This window comes from Auxenochlorella protothecoides (genome assembly GCF_000733215.1).
Source record: "Auxenochlorella protothecoides strain 0710 unplaced genomic scaffold scaffold18, whole genome shotgun sequence".
Lineage (NCBI taxonomy): Eukaryota > Viridiplantae > Chlorophyta > Trebouxiophyceae > Chlorellales > Chlorellaceae > Auxenochlorella > Auxenochlorella protothecoides.
Window position 1 is genome coordinate 578524 of NW_011934213.1, and position 25494 is coordinate 604017.

The following is a 25494-nucleotide window of genomic DNA, read 5'->3' on the forward strand; positions in this document are numbered from 1 at the left end:
CAGACCATACCGACCTTGATCCTGGCGTCAAGGTCCGTCAGCTTCTGAAATCCAGCATCCTGTGGGCATTGACAAGGCATGGCTGCACATTGAAGCTTGGCGAGAGCAGCAAGCTGGGACTATCGCCAATTCCTCGAGTCTTGGGATAGATTTAGAGCGAGCGTTGACGGAACTGCTTCGTTCCTTGAGCACAGAATGCAGCACATATTGGTTTCTGAATTTCTCCTGAGCGGTGATCGACAGTGAGGTTGGTGTACAGGCATTGGACACCAGGACCTACAGCACCATACTAGGGATGGATCAGGTGTTGCCCAGGATGTACATGTCTCTCATTGGATCGCAGGGAGGTTGTCATCTTTTTGCAAAGGCTCCCCACTTGGGTATTGGGGCCCATGGGCTGGCGAGACCGGCCATTGTGCATATTTATCCCTCACCTGAGGCCCTCTGTTGTCAGTGCTGTGCAGCCTGTCATTGACACCCCTCTATAATGCAACGCGTGGCGGTGTGATGGCCTGAGGTGGAGCAGTGCAACCCCATTGTCTCGAAATGCTGTGGACCCTTGCAGGTACAGGTGTTGTCTGTTCCGTCCACACCTACGACAGGCTCGGGTATCCTAGTATCCTTGATGGAGTGCGCAGCAAGCCTCGCCCTTTGTGGTGCATCGGGAGAGCCCTATCATGCAAACATCCCGGAATGAGCAACTTCTCACCAAGCAGATTGCCGGACAATGACGGCCAACGTCTCATGGCACACTCTGCCACCGCTCAAAGAGGCAAGTCCCACCCCGGACGACATTGCGCACAGCAAAACCTTAAATTTGGACATGCGGTGGTCATTGTTACAATGAGCAGCGTTGGAGGGTCAGACAACGTGCGAAGGGTCCGCCCGACACCCTGTAAACAAGCAGGCGAACCACACAGACATCCACGCGGCGGGTCATCAATGCAATAACAGGCTTGCAACGTCATATGAGCGTTGTATGGAGTCGGTTCGGTGGGTCGCAGGGACCCGGAATGCGGTAATCTGCGGAGGGAGCACTTCCCATCCGCACCCCAGCAGCTGATGTACGAGGCTGAGCCTGCTCCCGTAACCACGCCTCGAGTAACCCTTCCCTCGGAATCGGATACCGACCCACCTCGTCCAAGCAATGAGAGAAGGGGTGTAGGCATCATTTTATCGCGCAGTATACCCTTCATTTCCCGGCGGGCCGACGCTCCGTCCTGGCTCCCCGGCCGCTCTAACCCCCCGGCAACCCCTCGCCCCCCCCGTCGCACCCTCGGCGCGATGCGCACGCTGCCTCCCCTCCCTGACGGTCTGCAGCTCCACACACTCTCGGATGGCAGGCAGCTGGCGTACCAGATCCTGGGCGCGGAGCCCGGCCCCTCCACCCTCACGGCCATGTACCACCACGGCACGCCCTCCTGCTACATGGAGGGCCTTGCGCTGGAGGAGGCAGCCCGTGCCGCCGGCATCCGCCTGGTCGCCATGGACCGGTGCGGCATCGGGGCTTCCACCCGCCGCTCCCGCTCCAGCCTGGCCACCGTGGCGGGGGACACCCTGGCCCTCATGGACGCCTTGGCCATCCCCCGGGCCATCCAGATAGGCAACTCCGGGGGCGGCCCCTACGCCGCCGCCTGCGCCGCGCTGCACCCCGACCGCACCTCCGCGCTGGTCCTCATGGCCGCGCTGGCCTCCACCTCCGGCCCCGACCGCGGCCTGCTGCGCTCGCTGGGCATGATGGACAAGACCACCTTCTGGATGGCCAAGCTGCCCCTGGGCGGGCTCTGGGCCGTGAACTGGGGCCTCAAGTACATGGCCACCAACCACGCGGAGACGCTGATCAAGCACGCGCCCGAGGGGCTGGCCAAGGTGGATGGGGAGCTGATGCAGACCGACCCCCGCGTCAAGGAGATGTTCGCGGGCGTGCTCACGGTGAGGCGTTGGGATCGAGGGGGCGGGGGATCGGGCCATGGAACTGGGAGAGGGCGGGGGAAGAGGGAGACGGGGAGGGGAGGAAGAGGAAGAGGGTGGGCAAGCGCATGCGCAGGGTAGGGCATAGCGCGGGGGTGCCCGTGAGCGCGGCGGGGGGGGAGTCTAGCATGTGGGCCCGGCCCCGCACGCTGCTCGACGGTGCAGGCTGCCCCACAGGATAGCCCTGCGCAGCTGTGGTCTACTGTCTCCTGCGTTTTGCGCAGTATCATGCGCTGCATGCTTCGGCTGTGGCGGGGCCTTGTGCACCAAGTAATCAGACACAGCAAGAGCACACACTCGCCGCCCTGACCCTCCCCCGTCTCCCCACAGCATGCCTACCGGAACGGCGTGCGGGGCATGGCACGGGACTACCGCGTGCTGGGGACCAAGTGGGGCGTGGACCTGAGCACGATCAAGTGCAGGTGAGGCCTGCTCAGGGTCTGGGATGTGCGCCTCTGGGGAGCGGCCCGAACCGAGGATCAGCTCCTCGGCGAGTACTTCACCCGCACGCCAAGGCCCTCCAAGGCGTGCACAGCTAGCGCATTGTCTAATGGGAGTCATTCCCCTGCACAAACGCCCCCTCCCAGGACCATCATTTGGCACGGCGCGGAGGACATCAGCGTCCCCCCAGCGCACGGCGAGTGGTGGGCCAAGACCATCCCGGCCGCGCAGCTGACGATCGTCCCCGGCGAGGGACACATCACGCTCATGATCAGGCAGGCGGGACCCATCCTGGAGGCCGCGGCTGCTGCGGCCAGGGGATGAGACGGCCACCCCCACACATCGTGGTGTGGAGAGTCGCTGGCGAGGCGAACCAGAGAGTGAGAACCCTGCTGATTAAACCCATCTCTTCGCTGTCCGATATTGTCCTTGTACACCCGTTCATTGCGATTGACCCCTTGGCCAGACATTACAGCTTTCCCTGTTGCCTGAGAACTACCACCCCCTTCTAACATTACAAGGGTGTCCCCCTCCCATCCCCTTTTCCATTACAAATCGCCATGATGAACCGGCAGTTGTCATGAGTGACACAAGTCGCAAAGCGGTTCCCTCGGGACAGGAAAAGCACACTGTCTCGAGCCCCATCCCTCCCGAGGACTCATCTGTCATCCCAGCCGGAGATTGGGTGCTCGGCATGGACGACGGGCGAGCCTCCCAGCGGCTCGCGGTTCTGACTCGGCATATCGCGCAGGGTCAGGGAGCACCATGTGGCCACATCCCGGCAGATTCAGAAGCCCTGGGATCCTGTAATGCCTTGCCGAATGCCGAGCTGGGCTCGCGGGCTGTCATCTGCCCCTCGCCGACCAGCAGCTATGAGCGCATGCATGGACGGGGATCACGGGCTCCTGCGGCATGGACCTCCATCCCCATGGTGGCCGGCGTGCAGCTGAAGGAGACTCTGTACAAGAAGGCAGATGGAGAGGGCATCGCCAGGGTGAGTGTGCCGAGCCTGGCGCGCTGGGCGACAGGGGTGGCGGCATGGGAAGGAGGCGAGGGACTGCATGGAGTAGCGGCTTCATGGGAGGACCGCGTGAATCTGATTGTGCCCACTCTGCAACGAGGGCCAAACATGCCCGGTGCCTTCAACTTCTTTCCCCGCAGATCAGCATCAACCGCCCCAAGCGGCGCAATGCCTTCACGCCCCTCACAGGTGTGCTGGGGTGCGTGCATTGATGCACACTTCCCAGTCTGGCTGCATGCCTCCCAGTTCAGTACCAAGACAAATGGCACTGCTCCTCAGTCCCAGCATACGCCTTCACCCTCCTCCCATGACCCTCGCACAGTGCACGAGATGGGGCTGTGCCTCCGTGACGCACAGGACGATCCAGCTGTCGGCGTCATCATCCTCACCGGTGGGAACCGGGCGGCGGCTGGCACCCTGTATCCCTTTTGTCTCTGCGTGGGGTGGCTTGGAGATGCAGAAGTCATAAAAAGAGGGATCTGGCTGGCCCTCATGTGCTGACTAGCCAGCCGATGCCCTGGTCGCCGCATGGAGGGTATCGCTCACATGCCATCCCGTCGGCCTCGCCCGCTCAGCCGGCCACTGCCAGTGTGTCCCTCGCCGCCCGTCCTCCATCCTCACTGCCTCTGAGCACGCCTGCCGCCATCCATCTCTCCCTCCCCCCCCCCCCTCCTCTGCAACACAACGACGCAGGCGAGGGCGACGCCGCCTTCTGCAGCGGCGGCGACCAGGCGCACCGCGGCGACGGCGGCTATGTCGGTGCCGACGGCGTGCCGCGCCTGAACGTGCTGGACCTGCAGATTGCGCTGCGGCGCTGCCCAAAACCCGTGGTGGCCTCTGTGGCGGGCTATGCGGTAGGCGGCGGCCACGTCCTCCACCTCCTCTGCGACCTCAGCATCGCCGCCGACAACGCGGTCTTTGGCCAGACCGGGCCCAAGGTGGGCTCCTTTGACGCCGGGTACGGTGTCTCCCATCTGGCCCGCGTGGTGGGCCAGAAGCGCGCGCGTGAGGTCTGGCTGCTGGCGCGCCTCTACCCGGCGCAGACAGCGCTGGAGTGGGGCCTGGTCAACGCCGTGGTGCCCCTGGACCAGCTGGAGGCCGAGACCCTGGCCTGGTGCGGCAGGGGTTGATGCTAGGGGACTGCCCTTTGTGATATGAGAGGGGCAGGAGAACTCCCAAGGCGGTGGGTGGGGTGTGCCCGTAGTAGGAGGCGCATGCCACGGCCATGGAGTGGGTCAGTGAGGCTTGTGAGACTGCACTCCCTGCCGAAACAAGGCGTCAGCTGGGCGTGCATGTGACTGCCATGCATCCATCCCCCATTCGAGCCGCCGTGGACCTCACGCGACCCCAAACGCGATGCACCCATCCCCAACCCGGAGCAGGTGCCGGGAGATCATGGCCAACAGCCCGACCGCGCTGCGCGTGCTCAAGTCGGGGCTGAACGCCGACGAGGACGGCGCGGCGGGGATGGCGCAGATGGCGGGGGACGCCACGCTGCTCTTCTACCAGACCAAGGAGGCCAAGGAGGTGGGGGGAGGTGTGGAGGAGCAGGGCTGGGTGCAAGGGGTGGTGAAATGAGTGTGGGACTGTGAAGTCTGGGAACCCAGACACCACTGGGGGCAGTAACGATGGGTGCCCCCCCCAAGCTTACGGAACATGGACCACACCATTCCTCCTGCTATTGCACCAGGGCAAAGTGGCGTTCTTGGAGAAGAGGAAGCCAGACTTCTCCAAGTTCAAGCGATTCCCATGAGGAGTCTGGGCCATGCAGCTCCCCGTTTAACATTAATCCGCACAAGGGTTCACCATTGCCACACAGCTGTGCCTTCCTGGTAAGATGAGCCAGTAATGCGTCTCGTTGCGAAGAAAATAGCCCTGGGTACCGCATTCCATGACGGGATGTGACAGTCTGGAGGTTGGGAATGACCCGCGCCAAAATCTCGTTTCCGTGACGACTCCCGCCCCGGCCGCTTTAATACGGTCACGCTGGTACAGATTCCGGAATGCAAGGGATATTGGGTGCATCCCATTACATGTTTCACGTCCAACCCCATTATACTGGTCTCGTCCTGGGTACCATCGCCTTGCCGCTCTCGCACGCCTAGATCACTTCTACGCCCGAGCTGGCAGTGGTCCCGGAGAGTCTCTCAGGCGATGAATGTCGTCCCGGGGGTGTCGGTATGTCTGATATGCATCATAGGATGCGCTCAGGCCGGCTATCTGGTGGGAACAGGTGCGCAAGCTCGGATTTTATGAGACTGATCGGGGCGAAGCCTCTGCATGTCGATCCTTAAACACGCGCATGGACCCACAATCCACACCTGCAGGCAAGGCCGACATCACGGGCCCTGTGGCGGACGTCAATCTTATGGTGAGCACTGGCAGCATCAGCGGCGAATGATGGTGGAGCATCGACTCGCATCGCCAGATCAAAAGTTCCCCCTCCATGCCGGAAAGGCACACTGAGCATCCCTCCCCCCCTGTCGCTTGCTGCAGGGGTACGCCAACCCCAGTCAATTTGCAGGGGGGATCCTCAATCGCCTGTATGCAAGGGCCCTGCTGGTCGCCGATGAGAAGGACCCCAAGTGAGTGTGGTGGTGATGCCTGCTCAGAAGCCTGGTCCTGGGCTGCCACACGACAAACCCCATTTCCCCCTTCAACGCCCCTCCCGACTTGGCCTTATCTCCACTTTCCGACGCCCACAGGCAGCGCTGGGTGTTCATCAACCTGGACGCGTGCATGGCCTCCCAGGCCGTCACTTTCACCGTGCTGGAGAGGCTCGCGAAGCGGTACGGACAGCAGTACACCGAACAGAATGTGGCCATGAGCGGCACGCATACCCACTCCGGTCCCTCGGGGTACCTGCAGTACCTGATATACGGCATATCGTCCCTGGGCTTTTACACCCCCTCCTTTGACGCCCTGGTCGACGGCATCGTGGAGGTGGGTTGGTGGGGGGTTGGGGGATTGGAGAGTGTGTCGGCTGCGGTATGAGCAGGGAACACCGGCGATGTGTGGTGCTGGCAATGCTCGGCCTAAGGAGAGCACAGCCATTTCCAAGAGCTGACGGGCGGTGGTGGGGGTGACTCGCTCTGGTTGAAGCCTGGAACGCTCCCAAAAATCCTCTTGCGATGCACACCACCTTTACCCAAAACCTCAGCGCCCCCACTTTCCCACCCACCATCAGGCCATCGAGTCGGCGCACGAGTCTGTGGGGCCCGCCTCCCTGCACGTGGCCGTGGGCGAGGTGCTGGGCGCCAACATCAATCGCTCCCCAACCGCCTACCTGCACAACCCGGCGGGGGAGCGCGCGAGGTACCGCCACAACATCGACAAGGAGATGACGGTGCTGGCGGCGCGCGGATCGGGGGCGGACGCCGCCGCCACCGCGCAGCCGCGCGCCGTCTTCTCCTGGTTTCCGGTGCACGGAACCTCGGTCAACAACACCAACACGCTGGTCAACGGCGACAACAAGGGCCTGGCCGCGCAGCTGCTGGAGCGGCGGGCGCCGGGCACGGTGGCCGCCTTCTGCCAGGCCAACGTGGGGGACACCAGCCCCAACACGCTGGGACCGCGCTGTCGCGACACGGGGTGAGGGATTTGTGTAGGGGGGGGGGGCGGTGGGGGGCGCGGGCGCAGAGCGAGATTCCAGGCACATGCACGCACAAAGTGCCCCTCCCAGGAGCTGCCGCCCAGCGGAGCGCGGCCAGCGCAGCTCCCCTCACTCCCCACCCCTCCGACCCCTGCTCTCGGCAGGGAGCCGTGCGACGCGGTGCACTCCACCTGCAACGGCCGCGTGGCCGAGTGCATCGGCCGGGGCCCCGCCTGGCCAGACAACATCGCCTCCTGCGCCGTCATCGCCCGGAAGCAGGCCGACGCGGCCCACGAGCTCATGCAGCGAGAGGGCGAGCAGGGTGTGTGAGATCGTTGTTGTGTGGGCGGGGTTTCCACGAGGGGTCTTGAGCGTGCCGCGCTGCGCTGCGCGCAAGTGGAGGACGCCGGTGCGGGTGAGAGTTGGCGTGCCCACCGACACTTGCACGCCAAACCCTGCATCGCCAGTTCGCCCCCCTCCCCTGCCCCATCGCCGCAGTGTCTGGGGCCGTGCAGTCGCGCCATGCTTTCCTGGACATGCGCGGGCTCGTGGTGGCGGCCAGCCCCCACACGCGCGCAGGGGTGGCCTGCAAGCCGGCCATGGGCATGGCCTTTGCCGCCGGCACCACCGACGGCCCCGGGGCCTTTGACTTCAAGCAGTCGGACACCAACGGCACGGCCTTCTGGCGCCTGGTGCGCAACTTCATCCAGAAACCCAGCGCCGAGCAGATGGCGTGCCACGCGCCCAAGCCCATCCTCCTGGACGTGGGCGACATGCACTTCCCCTACGACTGGGCGCCTGCGATCGTGGAGATCGGCATCCTGCGCGCCGGCCAGTTTGCCATCCTGGCCGTGCCGGGGGAGTTCACTACCATGTCGGGCCGGCGGCTGCGTGCCGCCGTCCGGGACACGGTGCGGTTGGGAGAGTGCTTCAGTGTGTTTGTCGGGAGGTCCCCCTCTGGCATGGGGCCCCCCGGTGGGGTGAATAGAAAGCAGGGTCGGCGCGGGCCTGGCCTCCTGCTCTCGTAGCCTGGGAGTGGGGGGGGTTGGAGGAGCGATGGGCAGCCCGGCAGTGTTCCATCTGTTGAACGACAGGGCGACAGCGCGTCGCGCCCTGCAGTCTCAGCTCCTCCTGAGACAGAGGGGCAAAGAGGTTTGGCGAGCCCCTCTGCACACACACACACCCTCGCATCCACGACAGGTTGGTGAGGCCTGGGGCAAGAACCTGACCGTGGTCATCGCCGGGCTGACCAACACCTATGCCAGTTACGTCACCACGTTCGAGGAGTACCAGGCGCAGCGGTACGAGGGCGGCTTCACGCTCTTTGGGCCAAACACCCTGGACGCATACATCCAGGTGAAACTGGAAAGCGGGAAAAGGGGGCCCAGGGGAAGTGAGGTCCGGTTGGGAGGGTGTCCTGGCAAGTGCCTGCGGATGAGGAGTGGGCGCGAACTGAGAGCATTTCGTGCTGGCTCAAACCCTGACTCCTCAGCTCAGCCTCCACCTGGCCCCTCAGCTTCACCCTCCTCCCCAACGCTTGGGTCAACCTGCGCAGGAGTTCAAAAGCCTGGCAAAGGACATGGTCGACGGCGCTCCGCTGAATACAGAGGACCAGCCCCGGCCGCCCAACCTGCTCAGTAAACAGTGGTCGCTGGTGCCCCCCGTCGTCACCGACAGCGTGCCGTGGGGTATGCAGGAGGGGGCGGAGAGGTGGTCTCTATAAAGCCTCCTCAGGCTCGGCGCAGAATAAGCCTCCTGGGCGCGCCAAACCGCCCAGCCTTCCCCTGGACAATCTCCAGAGCCCCATCCCCGCCCGCCCTCACCCTTGCCCAAGCACAGGCAGCGACTATGGCAGGGCGGTGGAGGACGTGGAGCCTGGGCGCAGCTTCTTGCCGGGTGATGAGGTCCGGGTCGTGTTCCAGTCGGCCTGCCCCCGCAATAACATCCGGCGCGGTGGTACTTTCTTAACCGTGGAGCGCCAGGCACGGGAGGGAGCCGGCTGGGAGGTGGTGGCCACCGATGACGACTGGGAGACGCGCTTTGCCTGGGGCAGGTGAGGGTAGGGCTGGAAGGTAGTGTGGTGGGTGTTGGCCCAACGAATGTTGAGCCCTGTAAAGGCCAGGCCGATTCATGCTGCGTTGCCTCCATGCACCTTGCATTGGGGAGCTGCCACACGCTCGATTCTGCCGTGGGGAATGGTGCTGAGTTTTTATCGCGGCAGATTACTCTAAAGCTGATCCTCATTATCCACTCGTCTGTTCCAACAACCCACCACCCCAACATTCCGTGGCCAAGCATGAAGAATACTTCTCACACATATTCCCTCCTCCCACTGCCCTCCCCAACCCCTGCAGGCATCGGTCGCTATCATCCGAGTCCTTTGCGACCATCACCTGGATCATCCCCAATGGTACCACGCCAGGACGGTACCGCATAGGCCACCAGGGCGACTACAAGCATGTATTTGGGTGGACACACCGATTCTCGGGCTACAGCACCGAGTTTGACGTGGCAGGCGAGGGGAGGGGGGATGAGCGCCAAGCGCCCTCATCCATCTTCTCGACCCTGCGACAGTGGTGTGCAAAAGCGATGGCCGCCATCTTCTAGGCAGAGCCGCCCGAGCCTATCTCCTTCTCTCAACACTGAGTATCATTGCAAGTGGCTTTTATATTAGGCACGCATGCCATTTCACGTGTACCTTCCAAAGCCTTCTCGGTTGACGTAAATTCTACCGGGAATGAAACAACATCGTCAGGCAGGCAGGCAGGTTTGGAATGCCAGGGCCCTGGAGATGCTGCCCCTGCCACACGGCCCCTGGTCCTCGCCATACTACTGCCGAAGGGCGCGCCATGCTGGGCGGGGCTGCGCCGCAGGACGTGTGTTCCCTTCAGCTCGGTGCTTTCCCCCCTTGGGCGCACAGCTTAGGCCTCGCCCGAGCCAAAGCCCATGCCGTTGCAGGCCGCCGCGGCGATCTCCAGGTCCTGGCCCCCAGCGGCCACCTCCAGGTCCATCCCCCGGCCCGCCGCAAGGAAGAATGCGTGGCCGGGCCCCAGGCGGCGTGCCCCCGCCCGCGCCTCCCCGCGCCTGACCAGGAGCAGGGCGGGACCCGCCGCGGGGGCCAGGCGCAGCTTCGTCCCCGGCGCAGCGCGCCCAGTCCACACCTCGAACTCGGGAAAGGGCTGGGAGGGGCGGTACCTGCGCAGGCCGTGCTCGCCCGCCGCCTTGGCCTCGCCGGCGCCGACGTCACCACCGCACCGCTCGCCGCGCAGGACCTCGGGCCGCGCCTGGTCGTAGGACAGCGAGGCGCAGAGCACGGCGGCGTCGCGCAGCTTGGGCGTCAGCCCCGCGCGGATCACGTTGTCCGACTCGGCCATGGCCTCCAGCGCCTGGCCCGCCAGGTAAGCGTGCGGCAGGTTGGCGGGCAGGGCCAGCGCCTCCCCCGCCTCCAGCGTGACGTGGTTCAGGGTCAGCGCCGCCAGCACGCCAACGTCGCGCGGGTACTGCGCGGCCAGATGCAGCGCCAGCGCATCGCGCGCATGGCGCCCCGCGCCGCCCTCCTCCAATGCGCGCAGGCGCGCGACCAGCGCGTCCACCGCATCCCCCGCCGCGCCCGCCGGCGCGGCCATGAGCGCCGAGAAGAGCGCGTGCAGGGCGGCGGCGCGCGCGGCGGGCGAGCGCGCGGCCTCGTATGCCGCGGCGCGCGCCTCGCCGACCATCGCGCGCAGCTCGGGGACGGCAGCCAGCGTCCCCGCCAGCTCCTCGGCCGGCGCGAAGCCACACAGCGCCTCGCACCGCGTCAGCGCCAGCACCATCTCCGGCTTGTGGTTGGCGTCTGGGTAGACATCGGGGCGCTCGGCGTGCAGACGCGCCGCCAGGGCCTTGTCGGGGTGGGACTGGATGGACAGCGCGGAGCCGATGGACAGGACCTTGAACAGGAAGGGCAGGCCACGGATGCCAAAGGCGGGCGCCGCCGCGCCGAGCAGCTCGGGATGGCGCTGCAGCAGGTCAGACAGCGGCTGGCCGGAGGGGGCGGCCAGGGTGGAGGGGGCGCTGGGGTGGGTGCCCATCCTGAGGACGATGCAGAAACGATAGATGGAGGGGTGAGGGAAGGTCCTGGGCAGCAATGGCATGGGTCAGGCAAAGCTGGTGGGGTCCTGAGCTCGTGGCTGGCCGCACGCCGGCTGGTGGCTGCACCCTTCAGACTGACCATCTAGCAGCGTGCCATGGTAACTACGTCCCACCACACTTCCAGCAATTGACTGTCAAAGTGCCAAGCTCAAGACCCGTGAACCAATCGAGCCCTCCACGCCAACCCACGCACCACAGCTCAGCGTAGGGCAGGGAGGGGTCGAGCATTTGACCATCTGCCAGGCACAGTCTGGCCACCTGCAGGGGTGTTGCCGAAGCATGCATGAGTCCCCCAATCACATTGAACCACCCTCAACCCGTTGAACTTGGTCAAGGAACCGGTGCGGTGGTGTGGGTGCCATCCGATGCAGGCGGACGACAACTGCTCGTCCCGCAGGGACTTCAGAGAGACTCCCTCGTTCGGACCCCACCTCGCTTTCGTCCATCGGAAGGCCCCAAGCGTATGTCTGCGCCTTGCATTGTAGGCGGTAGAGGCCGTCGTGCGCGACGCCGTTGGCATGGGGGGCGACGGGAGCCTGGACGCTGAGAGTGACCATGACTCGAAACCAATGTCGGGACTGCGATGTCAATGCACACGCCAGTCAGTGCGCCTCCATACCCAACATAGACAGTGATGGGCCATGTGGGCAGGCCAGTGATGCACCAGGCTTTGCCCCGGCACCCCCTCCGCTGTTAGTCTCGGTCGCACAACGTCGGACGGGGCCCATGGTTTGGGCGCGCGAACGCCGAGCGTAACAACTTCTTGCCAGGAAATTCGAACTGAGCTTGCAGACGGCCTTCGTACATCAGCGCCACTCAGGAGTTATTATGGGTACAACAGAGACATTGTTAAGCATGTCATGATCATGGAATCGTCCTTCTGCTGGGATGCCCTGACCCCACAGGCGGACGGTACGCCCAACAATGGAGCATGGGAATCACCGGCTCGAGCGGCCCCCGGATTGCCCATCCAGCCCACCCCAGCCTCCCAAGGACATGAAAACAGCCGAATCGGCAGTAAATCGGCCACATGCTCTTCCATGTCCCTGGAGAGGTACCTGGAGCACTACAGTCTCCTCACTCATGACACTGGGAGAGTCAAGATCCTGAACCCCCTCGAGCAGTCCATGCTGAGAATGCAGGACCTGAAGCAGGTTTGCATGGCAGCTGGATGGCATTATGAATCATGTAGAGAAGTATGGAGAGGATTTGGGCGTGGGTCGCGGCTGGGAGGTGGCCAGGGCATGTCTTTTCTGCTGGTGGGAGGATGATGTTCCTTGCCAAACTATATTTAAGAAGTGACCTGGGGCCTCGCAGGTCCTGAGCATCAATGGGATCTCCCAAGGCAACAAACCGACACGCCGGGAGATCCTGGACCGGCTGCCCGGATCGGCCCTGGTCATGCCGGGCAAGGGCCAAGGTGATGCCGCTTCCCCCCTTTCCTCCAGCATGCTCGCCCTGGACGCAGGCGTCGTGGCGGCGCTGCCGTGGGTTGGCACGCCCACCCCCGCACTCCTCGCCGCCTTGAGTTCAGGAGCGTGTAGCTGCTGCCCCCTGCCGCTCCAGCGCATCACGGTGCGGCTGCCCGCAGAGACCGTTGGCCAGACACCGGGGGGTTCCGGTGACATCCCCGCCAGCGTCAAATGCACAGCAGACCCACCAGTGTCGGCGGCTGGAGCTGGGTCGCCACCTGCCAGAGCTGCTGCGTCCCTTGCAGCAGCAGGTCACTGGGCGCAGGTCACTGGCAATCCACCATCCACCTCGCCTTGCGCGCCTCAGACCGCCCCCCAGGCCCATGCCCCGCTCCCCGCCACCCACCGCCCCCGCCTGTGGCTGGAGCGGGGGCTTGCGGAGCTGGCGCGCCACTCCTGCATCAGCGCCCATGCATGTGATGGCGCGCTGCTGGGCCGCAAGGTGGGTGGGCAGCGTTCGAGAAGCCCGGAACGCGCTCGCCTGCCATCCTGTGAATCTCCCACCATCTAGGACTCCTTGCATCGCCGCAAAGCGTTTCTTGGACTGGACAGTGACTCACGCTGCATCGTCGCATTTTCCCAAGTCCCGATACAAGCCTTCATCCTCCGCACCCCTTGCTAGGTGGCGGTCGTGCTGCTGGAGGACTTTGTGCAGGAGCTGGCCGAGGGGACAGGGGGCCATACCGTTCCTGCAGGGCTGCACGCCGGCAAGTGCGCTCATGTGGGTTGTTCTGGGGCAGAACCTCTTGCTGGCACTGCACCTGCATAATCTGTGATCGAGGGCCCTGCAAGTGGTGCCTGCTGAATGGGCCCCAGCGACTGCTTCCACCGGCCATTCCCCCAACCAAATCTCCCTGTCACCAAAGAGTGGTCGAAGTGCTCGACCCCGGCGCGCACACCGACGCCTGCCCCAGGGACTGCCGGGCCGCCAGCCACCGTTTTGCATACGTGCGGCTGCGCTGCGTGCGCTGCGGCCCTGGGGGCCCTTCTGCGCCCGTGGCAACGGAGGCCGCCGCCGGCGAGCGGCTGGACCTGCTGCTGGACCTGTCTGCACCACTCCAGGTCCTGGGGGCGGAGCGGCTGCGGGGCATGCCCACGCCCCAGCTCCAGGTGCGAGGCGGGTGTTTGGGCAGCTTGATCCTGGCGATGAAGAGACCACAAGCTGGCCGCCCTTGTCCCTCCTCGTCAGCAGCACAGAAGGCTGCCCCTCCCCGCTTCCCCCCTTACAGGACGCCTGGATGCTGCTGGAGCCCCTGGCATGCAGTGGTGGGAGGGGCGAAGCCCCTCCAGCCAGCAAGCGGCAGGCCCGGCAGGGACCTTGGAGTAGCTCCAAGCAGGGGCGCAGCCGCGCCAACTGACGAGAGGACCTCCAAGAACCAAATCCCATTGGGATGTTGTGTGTTCATTCAACCCTCTACAGTCCAACTTTTACCAGATGCTTGACACCCAGAAACCTGCTCCTCAATTATCCTGAGAATTCCCAAGAACTGGCTTACATCGCAAGGCACACAGCAGGTGGACATGGGATGGACACCAGGATCTGGTTGATGTTTGGCGCTCAAAAGGGAGGTGCTACAGCGGGCACAGCGTACCCGCTGCCTCTCACACACTCAAAAATGTATCTTCAGAAGGAGTTATCTCTCGGTGTATGGCAAAGGCCTTGTGATGGATGGACGCTCGTTTGGGGGATCAGTTCCCCGTGGAAGAAGCTCTCAAAAGTATCAGACATCGCGAAGTTCGCACGAAACCTCACATGGCCATGCGCATCTGGGCGGGGTAGAAGGTGACGGGGTTGGCGCGCATGAAGGCCAGCAGGGCCTCGCGGTCGGCGACGGGCGCCGCGCCTGTCACGGCCTTGGCAACAGGGGACGCGTTGGCCGAGGCGTGGCCGGACGCGGCACCGGTCATGGCACGCTGGCCGACCGTGGAGACCGTCTTCGAGACGGTGCCAAAGTACTGCGAGGGATATAGTAACGATTAAGTTGAATTGGTGGTGCAAACGGGCGAGCGGCAGAGCGTCCCAAGTGTCGGAGGTCGCCAACCGCAGGGCCCCGCTCCGCACCTTGAGGATCAGACGGGCTTCGGCGGAGGCAGACATGATGCTCGTGAGTGGTTCGGTGGGTCTTGGCAGGTGTTGGAGGGGATGGGGCAGTGTCGGGACGGGAGGTGTGGTGTTCAACTTTGACTCTCGTACAACGCTCGGCTCTCACACTCAACTAACTAACTCTCTCTATCGCATGGGCTAAGCCCGCGGAATAACTCTCAAAGGCTATGAAGTTGCGAACATAAGGAATGTGTGGAGATTCCGGTGCGGAGAGGGACTTTATCTGGTTTCGGACTCGCAGTCCACCGCGGCCTAGAAGGACTGGCAGCTGCTGACGTGGGGGGGTGCGGGATCAAATCAGCCGGTGGTGGAGGGGGAAGGGGCTCACCGTGCGGGGTGCCAGCAGATGCACGCATGATGTAGAATCCGGGCTAAGTGTGGCACATTTCTATCAGGTAGGGCAAAATCATCGCAGAACGGCGCTCGTCTTGCCTGCCGGAGGTTCCGGGCGATGGGGATCTTAAAACGAATAATTTCCTCCAACCATAGCCCCCACCTGGATACTTTTCAAATCCTTGGTACCCCCGATCATTTGAAATTCAACGCTCCAGGGGCGCGTATCGGTGCAAGAGCTTATTTACAACTGGGTTACAAAACATTCGAAGGAGTAGCGGACATCCTGTGGTCAAGGCACCTGTGTGCAATTATGGCCAGGACTGAATTCCAACGAAAATCCAGCCGACGGGAAGCCAGCACCACAGCGCCAAGCATTCTTTCGTCACATTCCCAGTAAACAATGGGTTTGCAGCTGTCGTGCTGCTCAACGCAGGGCATGGAGGGTCCATTCAATGGAAGCCAAACTTCACATGCCCGCTGTCAACAGAAGATCTGTCAGCCAACAAATACTGACATCCCTCCTGCGCCACCCTGCTCCTCACCTCACTCGGGGCTCGACTCCGGGATGCAACATCCGCAGGGTACCCCCACCTACCCAGAGCCGACCATGGACCCATGCCCCAGCAGGATGTCACGGAAGCCTCGTCGCTCCACGCTGTGCTCTCGTGCTGCAGCCTCGGCAAACGGCAGCGTCCCTGCTCCAAGGACGTCGCCCTCGTGCGCCGGTCCCAGACCCTCCAGGACCCTTACGTGCTCCAACTGGATGAATGTGGAGCGATGCAAGGGGATTTGAGGGGAAGCGCTACGGGGATTCAGAGCGTGATCTGCAGCAAGAACTTCCTCGGATGGCATGCAGCCCTGTGCAATGGCAAGCCATCAGCGTGGAACTCCCCTCCCCAGTTCCGCCTGCAACTTCCGGACAACCACCGCCGCTTCACCCCCACCTGCGGTCTCGACCCGGGCATCTGAAACCCAGAGTCCTCGTCCAGTAGGGACGCCGCATGATCCGCCCAGACCACATGGCGATTCCTCCGCGGCAACGCCCCTGCCTTTTTCAGGATGCCAGGTGGGGCGGCCTTTTGGGCTGCCGGCTCCAGACCTACGCCGGCCTCAGGCGAAGCTACCGTTCCCCCAGCCGCGCCCTCCACGGATTCGCGCATCTGTCCGGCCTCGCCGCCGCCACGCGTCCAACGAGCCCCCGCCCCGGCATCACCCCGGGCCGCGGCATGGTCTGGCCCTTCGTCGCTCTCCATCTCCACCTCAGCGACCTCCCCGCCGCCAAACATGAAGCGCTGGAGCGAGATGGGCTGGAAGCCGGGCGGCAGCTCCTCCCACCCCGCCGCCAGCTGCTCCAACTCCTCCAGGCTGCGCCCATGGGTGCTGTGCTTGGCGCACACCTGTGCAAGAGATGCAGGGGTGGGGTCCGGGGCGACAGGTTGACGGAAGCACGGGCTGTGAAGCTGCCAGGACAGCCGTCGCCTTGTCCCACGATGGGCGCACCGCCTGAGCATGACGATGGGTGCAGCCTGCGCACCCCGCGGCATGCCAGCATCCGGGCCCTGCCTGACACCGGCCCCCGGCACCTGTGCACTGCGCTGCGGCAGGCTGGCGACCCACACCTCGTACCCCGCAGCCTGCGCCCCTGACCAGGCCTCCCGGAAGTCTGCCAGCCGCAGGTTTGGCGCGTCCATGATGAGGAAAGCGTGGCGGGCCTCCACTGCAGCCTTGCAGAACGATCGGTTCAGGCTGCGCTGGTACGTGCCTGATCGATATGAAAGACCGAGGTGGCGGTGCGGAGTCATGGCCAAGTTTCCATCGTGCCTGTCCTGCTCCCGAGCCGGTCTGCTTGCTCCCCGGAGGTTGCGAGTGAGAGGCTAGCCCGGGCACCCCTGTACCGCCTTCTTTTTCACCCCTCTGGGACTCACCTTCCAAGTCGGGGTTATACTGGTACTGCATGCCAGTCACCTCCCTGCGCCTCTTGCGCCCCTTGCCGCCCGCCACCTCCTCCTCGACCTCCTGGCGAGGACAAATTTGATCAAACCGGCCTGGGACTGGGGCAGACGGCAACGGCGGCCATGCAATACACACTCTGAGGTCAACCTGCCGCACACATGCCTTGCCCCTGCGCTGCTAGAGATGCAATCGTCCGCTGTCCCTGTCTCCACCACCCTTGCCCATGGGAGGCGTCCCCTGGGTTTGTCAGCCCCCCGACCCACCGTCAGGAAGTAGTCATCCAGGGACAGTATGCGCGGGGGGTCGGTCCCCGCGGCCTTCTCCGCCTCGCGGATCAAACGGGCCACGGCACTCTTCCCTGACCCGGGCAGGCCCCGGAGGATCAAAGCACACCTCCCGGGCCGTGCAGCACGGTCCCTCATGAGGTCCGCCACGTCTTTGTATGCACTGACCTGGCTGGCAGCGGCCCAGTCCCAGGGGTTTGGACCGGCAGCGGGAGGCAGGTGCTGTGGTGGCGGGGGGGGTGGGGTTCCCGGTGGTGGGGGGGGTGGCGGCGGTGGGGACGGGGAGGGGAGGAGGCGGCGGGGGCGGGGGAGGAGGGGGCGGGGGTGGAGGAGGAGGCGATTCTTTGGGAGGCAGCGGTGGTGGGAGTGGGGGAAGCGGTGGTGGGGGGGGGAGAAGGGGGGGTGGCGAGGGCTGAGACGGGCCTGTGCCATGACCTGGTGGAAAGGGGGGTGGCTCCTCATGGGGAAGGCCAGGAGGCAGGGGAGGGAGGTCGCCCCGAGGAGGGAAAAGAGGTCCTGATGTGATCCCAGGCTGTCCATTGAAGGATGTGGAGGGAGCAACACAGGGTCGCTGGCTCTGTGGAGCCATGTGTGGGCGGGGGTGACCCGGGTGTTCGTGTCCCCACCCGGCCATGGGCCCTCGATCAAGGCCCCATAGGGAAAGCGTGTTATGATTGGGAGAGTTACTGGCAACACAACTACTCCAGTTGTGCAAGACCATTCGGTGCAATGGCTCGCAGGCTTCTGCGCGAGTCGCAGCTCAACTCTGAACAATCGAAGCGCGCCCTCGCGCCCGGGGTGTCAGAAGGGAGCTCCCTGGGCCGCAGGCCTCGACATTGTTCGCCGTGCCGAGGCCATGCAAACTGCTCAGTGTAGATCACTTGCAGGAATTCGGCAGGTGGCGAGTCCCAGTTCCCCCATGCTGGAGATTTGCTGCCGAATAGTTTCGCCACCATGTTGCAGCCAGGACCAGTCCAGGAGAAGGCGGTCTTCGGAAGGAGGGCGCAGGGACGGTTCCAATCGATCAAATAGCCATAAGTCAGGTGACGGGCGCCTTGCATGTCGCTGTAAGCTGGATCATGCGCTGGCGATCGCATGTCGCTCTGACGCCCTCATGAGCTACATCCCCGGCGACAGGCAACTTTGGCAAGAGCAACAGACGGCAGGGGCGCCCCGCCTGGTTGAGGAGCCCCGATGACACTCCCTTGCGGGACGGCAACCGCGACAGGCTCCTGGGATTCCTCACAGAGAGGTGCGCGCCGATGTTACTCCGCCTCATGGCCGGGCCCAGGGTCCGAGGGGGGGTACACTTCCGAGGGGCTCATCACCAGGCTCTGCCCTTGTAAACATCTCTATAGGGCGGCTCGCACCCTAAGTTTCTACGCCTACGAGCTGAATCCTACCCTCTTCGGTTGGTTCAATGATTACATGAAGCGTCACCCCATCCCCAAGGTGAAAAAGTGCGGTTGGAATGAGGTCAGCGAGAGTGGCACGTGTCACGTTGCACCCCCAGGCTGCTGCATTGAACGGTCACCAGTGCGATGCCCGGACACCTGAGATGAAGCCCACAAACCCAGCAGGAGGGCAGCTGGGCTGATGTGAGTGGGGAGACTTTCCTCAGAGACCTCCTTTCAATGCCTCCCGAGGACGCCAAATGGAGTGCACTGGGGCGGCCAGACATGTACAATTGCACGAGCCCCATTGGCATCGACCCCCGAAACATAGCCCAGCGTATTATGGAGATCAGGTGAGGACTTTGGTGCTGGTGTGTCTGGTGAGCACGTGGTGGGCATGGCCTTTCACGAGGGTCCTGATCAGGGGTCCCACACGAGTGTGGGAAGTCTGTTCAGACACTTGGGCCGGGACCCATCGCAGGTCCCACATTGCAAAGGAGATGGCCGAGGACCTCAGCGCTATCTCAGAGGAGAATGCTCGCCTGATGCGGGAGAGCCTGACTGCCAGCCTGTCCTTCCCTGCATTCTCTCCAGAGGAGGACTCTCCTGATGGTAGCGGACAGCCAGCGCCTTGACCAGGGCATGTGTGCCCGCCAAGCCCTTAACCCCTTTCCAAAAATGCCCACTGTCTGAGATAGCCAATAATTCGTTGTGCAAACTGGTATTCAATTTGATGTTGTAATAACGGGAGAAAGGGTCTCGAGTGGGGTCACTGCGGGATTCTGCGCGCTCAAAACGTCGACACGGTGGCACACTGGCAAATTCGGGGGTCACCCCCGCCCTCCACCGACACCCCGGAATCCACAGTCCTTCATCGGTCTAGAGTCTGGGACCGATAATCCCAGAATTGGCGAACAGGGCAGGCGATCACCGCTCGACGCGCCAGTTGCTAGCCGAGGACCTCGCCGGCGTCGCGCGCGACGAATCCCAGACCCGGCCCCTGGCCTTCCACGGCGCCCCAGGATGTCCTGCGCGAGGGATTGGACCCCCCCCTCCAGTCTGCACAATGGCAGCGCCAGGCCTGCCCCCGAACTGCACCTGTACAACTCTCTGGTGGACGCCAAGGTGCCCTTCGTGCCCGCCGCTGGGCCAGGCTCCCGGCATGTGAGCTGGTACACCTGCGGGCCCACGGTCTACGACTCGGCGCACCTGGGCCACGCCAGGAACTACCTCACCTTTGACATCCTGCGCCGGGTGCTGGAGGACCACTTTGGGTACGATGTGCGCTACGTGATGAACGTGACCGACATCGACGATAAGATCATCCTCAGGGCCCGCCGCAACCACCTGCTGGAGGCCTACCGCGCCACAGCCACCGATCCCAGCCAGGCAAGGAGCGGGGGGGTCTGTAAAGGGGGTGGGCTGGGGAGTGGTGCTGTGGCCAGGCCTGAGGGGTGAGTGTACGACGCTCCATCCTGCTTGGGATGGCTGGGCCTCGCGGAGTGGCTTGCCAGAGTGCAGAACAGATGCTCGACGACCGCACACTGGGGTTAGTCCACGACGTCGATGCCGACCACCCCTTCCCCGACCCCAAAATAATCTCTCAGGTGGCCAGGGATGCGCGTGCGGCCCTGGCAGCTGCCCAGGCCAAGCAGGCGAAGAAGGTGGGCAAGGCACACGCGGAGCGCAAGGCCGCCCTGGAGCGATCCTCCGACCCCTGTGGACCCCGGGTATGTGCCTGGGGACTGCATGCCCGGAGGCTGTCGATATCGCTGGCACCCTCAGCTGTGGGGCCGGTCTGAGGGTGCTCGTTCGCTCCGCTCGATCAGCGCTCCTCTCAGCGGGGCCCCCTGCACCCTGTCTGCCCGCCGCAGCCCTGCCTCGGGCGTCGGCCCTGAGCAGTCCTCCACGTCGCCGGCGCTCAACCCCGCGCCCCCAACCCCAACCCCCCAACCCCCCAACCCCAACCCCCCCCAACCCCCCCCACCCCCCGAAACCAATACCCTGGACCACGCAGGGCGACGGGCGAGTGGTCGCCGAGCTGGACACCCTGCTGGCGCAGGAGGAGCATGTCGCGGCGCGGCTGGCTGGCACCCTGGCTGCGCTGGAGGCGCTGGGCCCGAGCGCTGACGCGGCGGCGCTGCTGGGCGTGGCGGGGGACGTGCTGGCGGAGTGGCTGGACGCGGCGCGCGGCGGCGAGGTCACCGACCCGGCCGTCTTCCGCGCCCACGCGGCGCGCTACGAGGCCGAGTTCCTGGCCGACATGGAGGCGTTGGGGGTGCGCCCGCCCACCGTGCTCACGCGTGTCAGCGAGTACCTGCCGGAGGTGGTGGAGTTCGTGCGCGGCATCGAGCGCGCCGGCTTCGCCTACTCAACGCACGGCTCCGTTTACTTTGACACCGCGGCCTTCAGGTGGCGAGGGGTCTGTTGAGGTTGGAGGGAGAGTGGGTATGCGGGTCGAAGGGGTTTGGGGGGAGGTGGAGGAGCAGGAGTAGAGTCACCTAGCATGGGGTCTCATGTGAACTCTACAGTCGTGGCTTGCACAGCGCTCCCTTCGATGCATCGCTCCTTGCGCCGGCACTTCAACTCCTCCTCGCCTGCTTGCCCAGCTCAAACCACGCCGCACCCACCCCACTTCCCACCGTCCTTTTCCCCCTCCTCCTCCTCCTCCTCAGGAGCGCTGGGCACACCTACGGCAAGCTGGCGCCGTGGTCTGTGGGGTCGGTGGCCCTGGCCGGCGAGGCGGGCGCGGACGGCAAGCGCCACCCTTCCGACTTTGCTCTGTGGAAGGCGCGGAAGCCCGGGGAGCCGGCCTGGCCGTCGCCCTGGGGCGAGGGACGGCCCGGCTGGCACATCGAGTGCAGCGCCATGGCCTCCAAGATCCTGGGCCGAACCCTGGACATTCACACTGGGGGGGAGGACCTGCGCTTCCCGCACCACGACAACGAGCTGGCGCAGGTGGGAGGGCTTGGGTTTGCATGCGTGCGTGGTACGGGGATGTCCTTAGAGATCCTTTGGGACTCCGCTTGTATGTGTCTGAGGAATGCAGGAGGTCCCTGCCCATGTAACTCTCCCCACCCACCCAACCCAATGGTTTGCAGTCAGAGGCCCACTACCACGCCTGCGGCTGCCGGCAGTGGGTCAACTACTTCCTGCACTCTGGGCACCTAGGCATCGACGGCCTGAAGATGAGCAAGTCGCTGAAGAACTTCATCACCATCAGGTATTGGAGGTTGGAGGTGGGGAGCTGGGGGGAACACCGGGTGATTTGGATGGAGGCAACTGGTCAGCCAGCGCAAAATCCAGGCTGCGGACCAAGTACCAGAGGCACACAGCTAGCCGCGTGGGGTCAGGAGATAGTTGACCCCCATGCAAGTTCGCGAGAAGGAAAAGGTTTTCCGTGCCACAAAGACTTCATCTGGGGGGGTCTGGGCTCCACGCTCGCGGCACGCCGTGACGCGGCGCCGCCCCGGGAGAGTGGGGATGGGCCGGTGCCGCTCGGCACCTCGGTGGCCCCCTTGCCCCTGGGGCGCCCTCTACATCCTTGATGTGCACGAATAGCCTATTCTTGGAGTGATGTTTCCTTGCGGCAAATCCTCACTGCACATCTACCCAGTAAGCACATGCCCTGTCTATCACCAGAGTCAGCTCATGGCCTCTCCGCCCCATGACACGCTCAGGGCTGCGCTGGAGAGCATTTCGGCACGGCAGCTGCGGCTCATGTTTGTGCTGCAGGCCTGGGAGAGGCCCATGACCTTTGGCGACCAGGTGGGGGTTTCCGAAGGGCAGGGGACGCCGGGCATAGGGAGAGCAAGGAGTGGCATTGGGGGCAGGGTCACCACCCTATGAAGTAGCAAATCGTAGTGCACCTCACTCCCATGCCCTCCTTTCCACCATGAAAGGTCCTCGGCGAGGCGCGCTCCAGGGAGAAGTCGGTTCGCGATTTCTTTTCTAATGTTGACCTGGCGCTGCGCGAGGCCCAGGCCCTCGCAGACGCCGCGGCGGGCACCCTGCCCGAGCGCTGGGAGGTGAGGCATTCGGAGGGCAGTGTATGGGAGGGGTGGAACGGGGGGATGGACGGGCATGGCCATGGTGTTAATCGCACCCCAGGTTGGCCGATGGCGCATCAAGCACGCTTCGCCGGCGGTGCCTGGAGACCTATGCTTACATGTTTCGGCCTTGTGCCCCGCTGACGATCGGGCCCCCTTTGCCCCTGACAACCAACCCCTGCAGGCAGAGGAGGAGGTGCTGCAGGCCGCCCTGGAAAGCACGGCGGAGCTTGTGCACGCCGCACTGTGTGACAACATCAACACCCGGGGGGCGATGGACGCGTTGGGGGACCTCATCAAGGCCTTCAATGTGTACCGCTCTGCCCGGGGACCAGGTGTGCTTTCGAAGAAGTGGGGGGGGACCGCGTCTGGTGGGGCGACGGCTGGGAGGCATGAATGCCGGGAATCGTGTGAAGGGGCTGGACGATGGTGGACGGGGCCTAGTCGATGTCTAATCTAAGCACATGAGTTGCTGCCGTCGACGGCAGCAAATCAGCCCTGGGTGGCATCAGCGCCTTGCCATGCCTTCCTACCCCCCTCGTCTCCGTGCAGGGTCAGCAAGCCCGCCCCAGCGCCTACTCATCCGCTCGGTAGCGTCCTACGTGTCGCGCATCCTCGGCGAGTTTGGGCTGGAATTTGGCGTGACTTCCAGCGCGGGGCCCGAGGCGGCGGGCAGGGACGAGACGCCGGCCGTGCTGGACGCCTTTGCCGCCTTCCGCGACGAGATTCGGCGCCTGGCCAAGGAGGGCGCCGGCGCCGGCCAGGTCCTCGCCGCATGTGACAGGTGGCAAGGTTCTGGGAGGGGTCCGAGAGGTCCAGCCTTGTGTAGAGTTGTATTGTGTTGGGTTGCCCCATGCCACTGCCGTCTGTCGCATGGCGTCGGTCTTCCGTCGCTCATTGCACCAAGCACACATCGACGAACTCGACCCCCTCCCACCTTTCCTCCTTTCCACGCAGCGTGCGGGATGGTCCCCTGGTGGACCTAGGTGTCCAGCTGGAGGACCGCGCGGGCGGCCCCGCCGCCTGGAAGCGGGAGGACCCGGCCGTGCTGCGTGCCGAGCAGGCGCGGCGCGCGCAGCAGGCGGCGGAGGCGGCCGAGACACGGCGCGCGGCGCGCCTCGGCCGCCTCCGCCGCGACCTGGACCGCTTCGAGGGCCTGGCCGCGCTGCCCAGCGTGCCCAGCGCGCTGGCCGACCGGTACCGCTTCGACGCGCCGGGCGAGCCGACGGCGGACGCCGGCGGCGCGCCGCTGGACGACAAGGCCCTGGCCAAGGCACGGAAGGAGGTTGCCAAGCAGCAAAAGGTGGGATGGCTGGGTGTGTGCTGTGTGTGTGGGAAAGGGGCGTGGGGTACGGTCATGAGGTCAAGGGGGCTGCCAGACAGGCGTGGAGCAGGAGGCGTCAGGCACCGTGACCTTCCAGACCACCCTCCTCCACCTCCAGATCCGCAAGCCGCTGGAGGACGCGCTGGAGAAGAACCCCGACTTCCTCGAGCAGCTGCGCGCCGACATTGCCGCCCTGGAGCTGGAAGGCGGGGCGCAAGGGGCCGCTGCGGCAGGAGGGGCGGGGTGACGCGAGGATTTGCCATGGAAACTTGGACAGACGGATGCATGGAGGAGAGTTCCACAGAAGTACTGTCCCCACAGGTCTACCACATTTAGGGAAAGGAGCATTCCCCGCTGTTGCAGCGTGCGTGTTGGTCGAGAACCCCCCTCCCCTTTGCAAACACCTTCCTCCTCCCTGCCTTCTCTCTAACTCCTGCCCGCGGGCATCAACTCAATCACAGCGGACAGCTCGAAAGGCAGGAAGGGCAGGGGTACAGGCGAGCTACAAGCTTTCAAACACACCTTCCGAATAGGATAGGGAACAGGTACAGGGTGGTGCCGGGGTGGGAAAAGACGAGCCAAAAGGTGTTTGTGAGGTAGTGGGGAGAGGATCAACCCCGCAGCGCCGCGCGTCATGCCGCGGCGCCCTGCAGCTCGCGCGCGGCGCCGCGCGCCTCCACGTACTCCTGGGTGAAGGCCTCGGTGGTCTCCGCCCGCCCGCGCCACGCCCCCGGCGTCCCGCCCCCCTCGCTGCTGTCGCCCTCGGGGCGCCAGCGCTGCTGGCCCGTGGCCAGAGCCACGGCGCGCATGGCCACGTCCACGTTCTCCACCGGCCCCCAGAAGGACACGTGCTTGACCCCGGCCAGGTCGGCGCCGTCCTCCACGCCCATGCGCACGCGCAGCACGTCCTGGAGTGCGCGGATGTGGGCGCCTGCGGGCCCCAGCAGTGCGCCCACTCGCCGCTCGGCCACGGGCAGCATGCGGAAGCAGGTGCTGGTCACGGCTTGGATGCCGGGCGCGTAGCGCGGGTCACGCGTGACCAGGTCCATCACCTCCGCCGCGCCGGCGGCCAGCGCGGCGGGACCGGGCGCGGCCAGCGCCACGGCGCGGAAGGGCACGAAGGCCGCGCGTGGCGGGCGCGGCTCCACCGCCGCATGGCATCCGCACCGCGCGCCCAGGGCCTTGATGGTCTCGCCGCCGGGGCCCATCACCGCCCCCGCGCAGTGCCCGGGGATGACGATGCGCAGCGCCAGCTCGGGCGAGCCGGGGCGAGGCGCCAGGCGCTCCAGCGCACCGGGGACGGCGGCCAGGCAGTCCAGCAGCACGCGCAGCGCGGCCGCCGCGCTGGCCACGCTGGGCGACGCGAAGATGAGCAGGCGCTCTGTGGGGTAGGTCGTCGCGCTGTTGTACCGGCAGAACTGGGGG

At 64.8% G+C, this 25494-nt stretch overlaps 11 protein-coding genes across 11 annotated transcripts in view; 7 read left to right on the forward strand and 4 right to left on the reverse strand.

The window, feature by feature from the left end:
* Positions 1-1284: 1284 nt before the first annotated feature.
* Positions 1285-2736, forward strand: F751_1849 (2-hydroxymuconate semialdehyde hydrolase; the record flags this gene model as incomplete). Its single annotated transcript, XM_011399556.1, has 3 exons — positions 1285-1932; positions 2302-2393; positions 2559-2736. 3 exons carry the CDS (start codon positions 1285-1287, stop codon positions 2734-2736), a joined length of 918 nt encoding a protein of 305 aa, XP_011397858.1.
* A 556-nt stretch (positions 2737-3292) lies between these two features.
* On the forward strand, positions 3293-5186 carry F751_1850 (1,4-Dihydroxy-2-naphthoyl-CoA synthase, peroxisomal; the record flags this gene model as incomplete). The annotated part of the gene is made up of 6 exons (XM_011399557.1): positions 3293-3406; positions 3574-3622; positions 3756-3871; positions 4234-4547; positions 4816-4960; positions 5124-5186. The coding sequence occupies 6 exons, from the start codon at positions 3293-3295 to the stop codon at positions 5184-5186; spliced, it is 801 nt and encodes a 266-aa protein (XP_011397859.1).
* A 549-nt stretch (positions 5187-5735) lies between these two features.
* Positions 5736-9632, forward strand: F751_1851 (Neutral ceramidase; the record flags this gene model as incomplete). The annotated part of the gene is made up of 10 exons (XM_011399558.1): positions 5736-5804; positions 5930-6018; positions 6139-6376; positions 6621-7024; positions 7190-7347; positions 7524-7936; positions 8226-8381; positions 8581-8713; positions 8865-9078; positions 9380-9632. 10 exons carry the CDS (start codon positions 5736-5738, stop codon positions 9630-9632), a joined length of 2127 nt encoding a protein of 708 aa, XP_011397860.1.
* Positions 9633-9946: 314 nt separating this feature from the next.
* Positions 9947-11710, reverse strand: F751_1852 (Mannose-6-phosphate isomerase; the record flags this gene model as incomplete). Its single annotated transcript, XM_011399559.1, has 4 exons — positions 9947-10582; positions 10739-11093; positions 11347-11411; positions 11585-11710. 4 exons carry the CDS (start codon positions 11708-11710, stop codon positions 9947-9949), a joined length of 1182 nt encoding a protein of 393 aa, XP_011397861.1.
* Positions 11711-12193: 483 nt separating this feature from the next.
* Positions 12194-13983, forward strand: F751_1853 (hypothetical protein; the record flags this gene model as incomplete). The annotated part of the gene is made up of 5 exons (XM_011399560.1): positions 12194-12307; positions 12933-13067; positions 13248-13336; positions 13492-13735; positions 13855-13983. 5 exons carry the CDS (start codon positions 12194-12196, stop codon positions 13981-13983), a joined length of 711 nt encoding a protein of 236 aa, XP_011397862.1.
* Positions 13984-14374: 391 nt separating this feature from the next.
* Positions 14375-14723, reverse strand: F751_1854 (hypothetical protein; the record flags this gene model as incomplete). The annotated part of the gene is made up of 2 exons (XM_011399561.1): positions 14375-14581; positions 14688-14723. The coding sequence occupies 2 exons, from the start codon at positions 14721-14723 to the stop codon at positions 14375-14377; spliced, it is 243 nt and encodes an 80-aa protein (XP_011397863.1).
* A 742-nt stretch (positions 14724-15465) lies between these two features.
* Positions 15466-15858, forward strand: F751_1855 (hypothetical protein; the record flags this gene model as incomplete). Its single annotated transcript, XM_011399562.1, has 1 exon — positions 15466-15858. One exon carries the CDS (start codon positions 15466-15468, stop codon positions 15856-15858), a length of 393 nt encoding a protein of 130 aa, XP_011397864.1.
* F751_1856 (YLP motif-containing protein 1) lies at positions 15657-17440 on the reverse strand (the record flags this gene model as incomplete). Its single annotated transcript, XM_011399563.1, has 5 exons — positions 15657-15824; positions 16010-16462; positions 16685-16827; positions 16991-17081; positions 17282-17440. The coding sequence occupies 5 exons, from the start codon at positions 17438-17440 to the stop codon at positions 15657-15659; spliced, it is 1014 nt and encodes a 337-aa protein (XP_011397865.1).
* Positions 17441-18981: 1541 nt separating this feature from the next.
* On the forward strand, positions 18982-19331 carry F751_1857 (hypothetical protein; the record flags this gene model as incomplete). The annotated part of the gene is made up of 2 exons (XM_011399564.1): positions 18982-19049; positions 19178-19331. The coding sequence occupies 2 exons, from the start codon at positions 18982-18984 to the stop codon at positions 19329-19331; spliced, it is 222 nt and encodes a 73-aa protein (XP_011397866.1).
* A 388-nt stretch (positions 19332-19719) lies between these two features.
* Positions 19720-24316, forward strand: F751_1858 (Cysteine-tRNA ligase, cytoplasmic; the record flags this gene model as incomplete). The annotated part of the gene is made up of 11 exons (XM_011399565.1): positions 19720-20100; positions 20304-20426; positions 20714-21108; positions 21375-21654; positions 21798-21919; positions 22377-22464; positions 22599-22724; positions 22930-23080; positions 23298-23529; positions 23703-24048; positions 24188-24316. The coding sequence occupies 11 exons, from the start codon at positions 19720-19722 to the stop codon at positions 24314-24316; spliced, it is 2373 nt and encodes a 790-aa protein (XP_011397867.1).
* Positions 24317-24495: 179 nt separating this feature from the next.
* F751_1859 (Far upstream element-binding protein 2) overlaps positions 24496-25494 on the reverse strand; it is a gene marked incomplete at both ends in the record, with an annotated part of 2557 nt that continues 1558 nt past the window's right edge. Inside the window, 3 exons of the mRNA XM_011399566.1 lie at positions 24496-24537; positions 24870-25062; positions 25237-25487. Of these exons, the coding sequence (XP_011397868.1) occupies positions 24496-24537; positions 24870-25062; positions 25237-25487 (486 nt within the window). The remainder of the gene's footprint in view (positions 24538-24869; positions 25063-25236; positions 25488-25494) is intronic.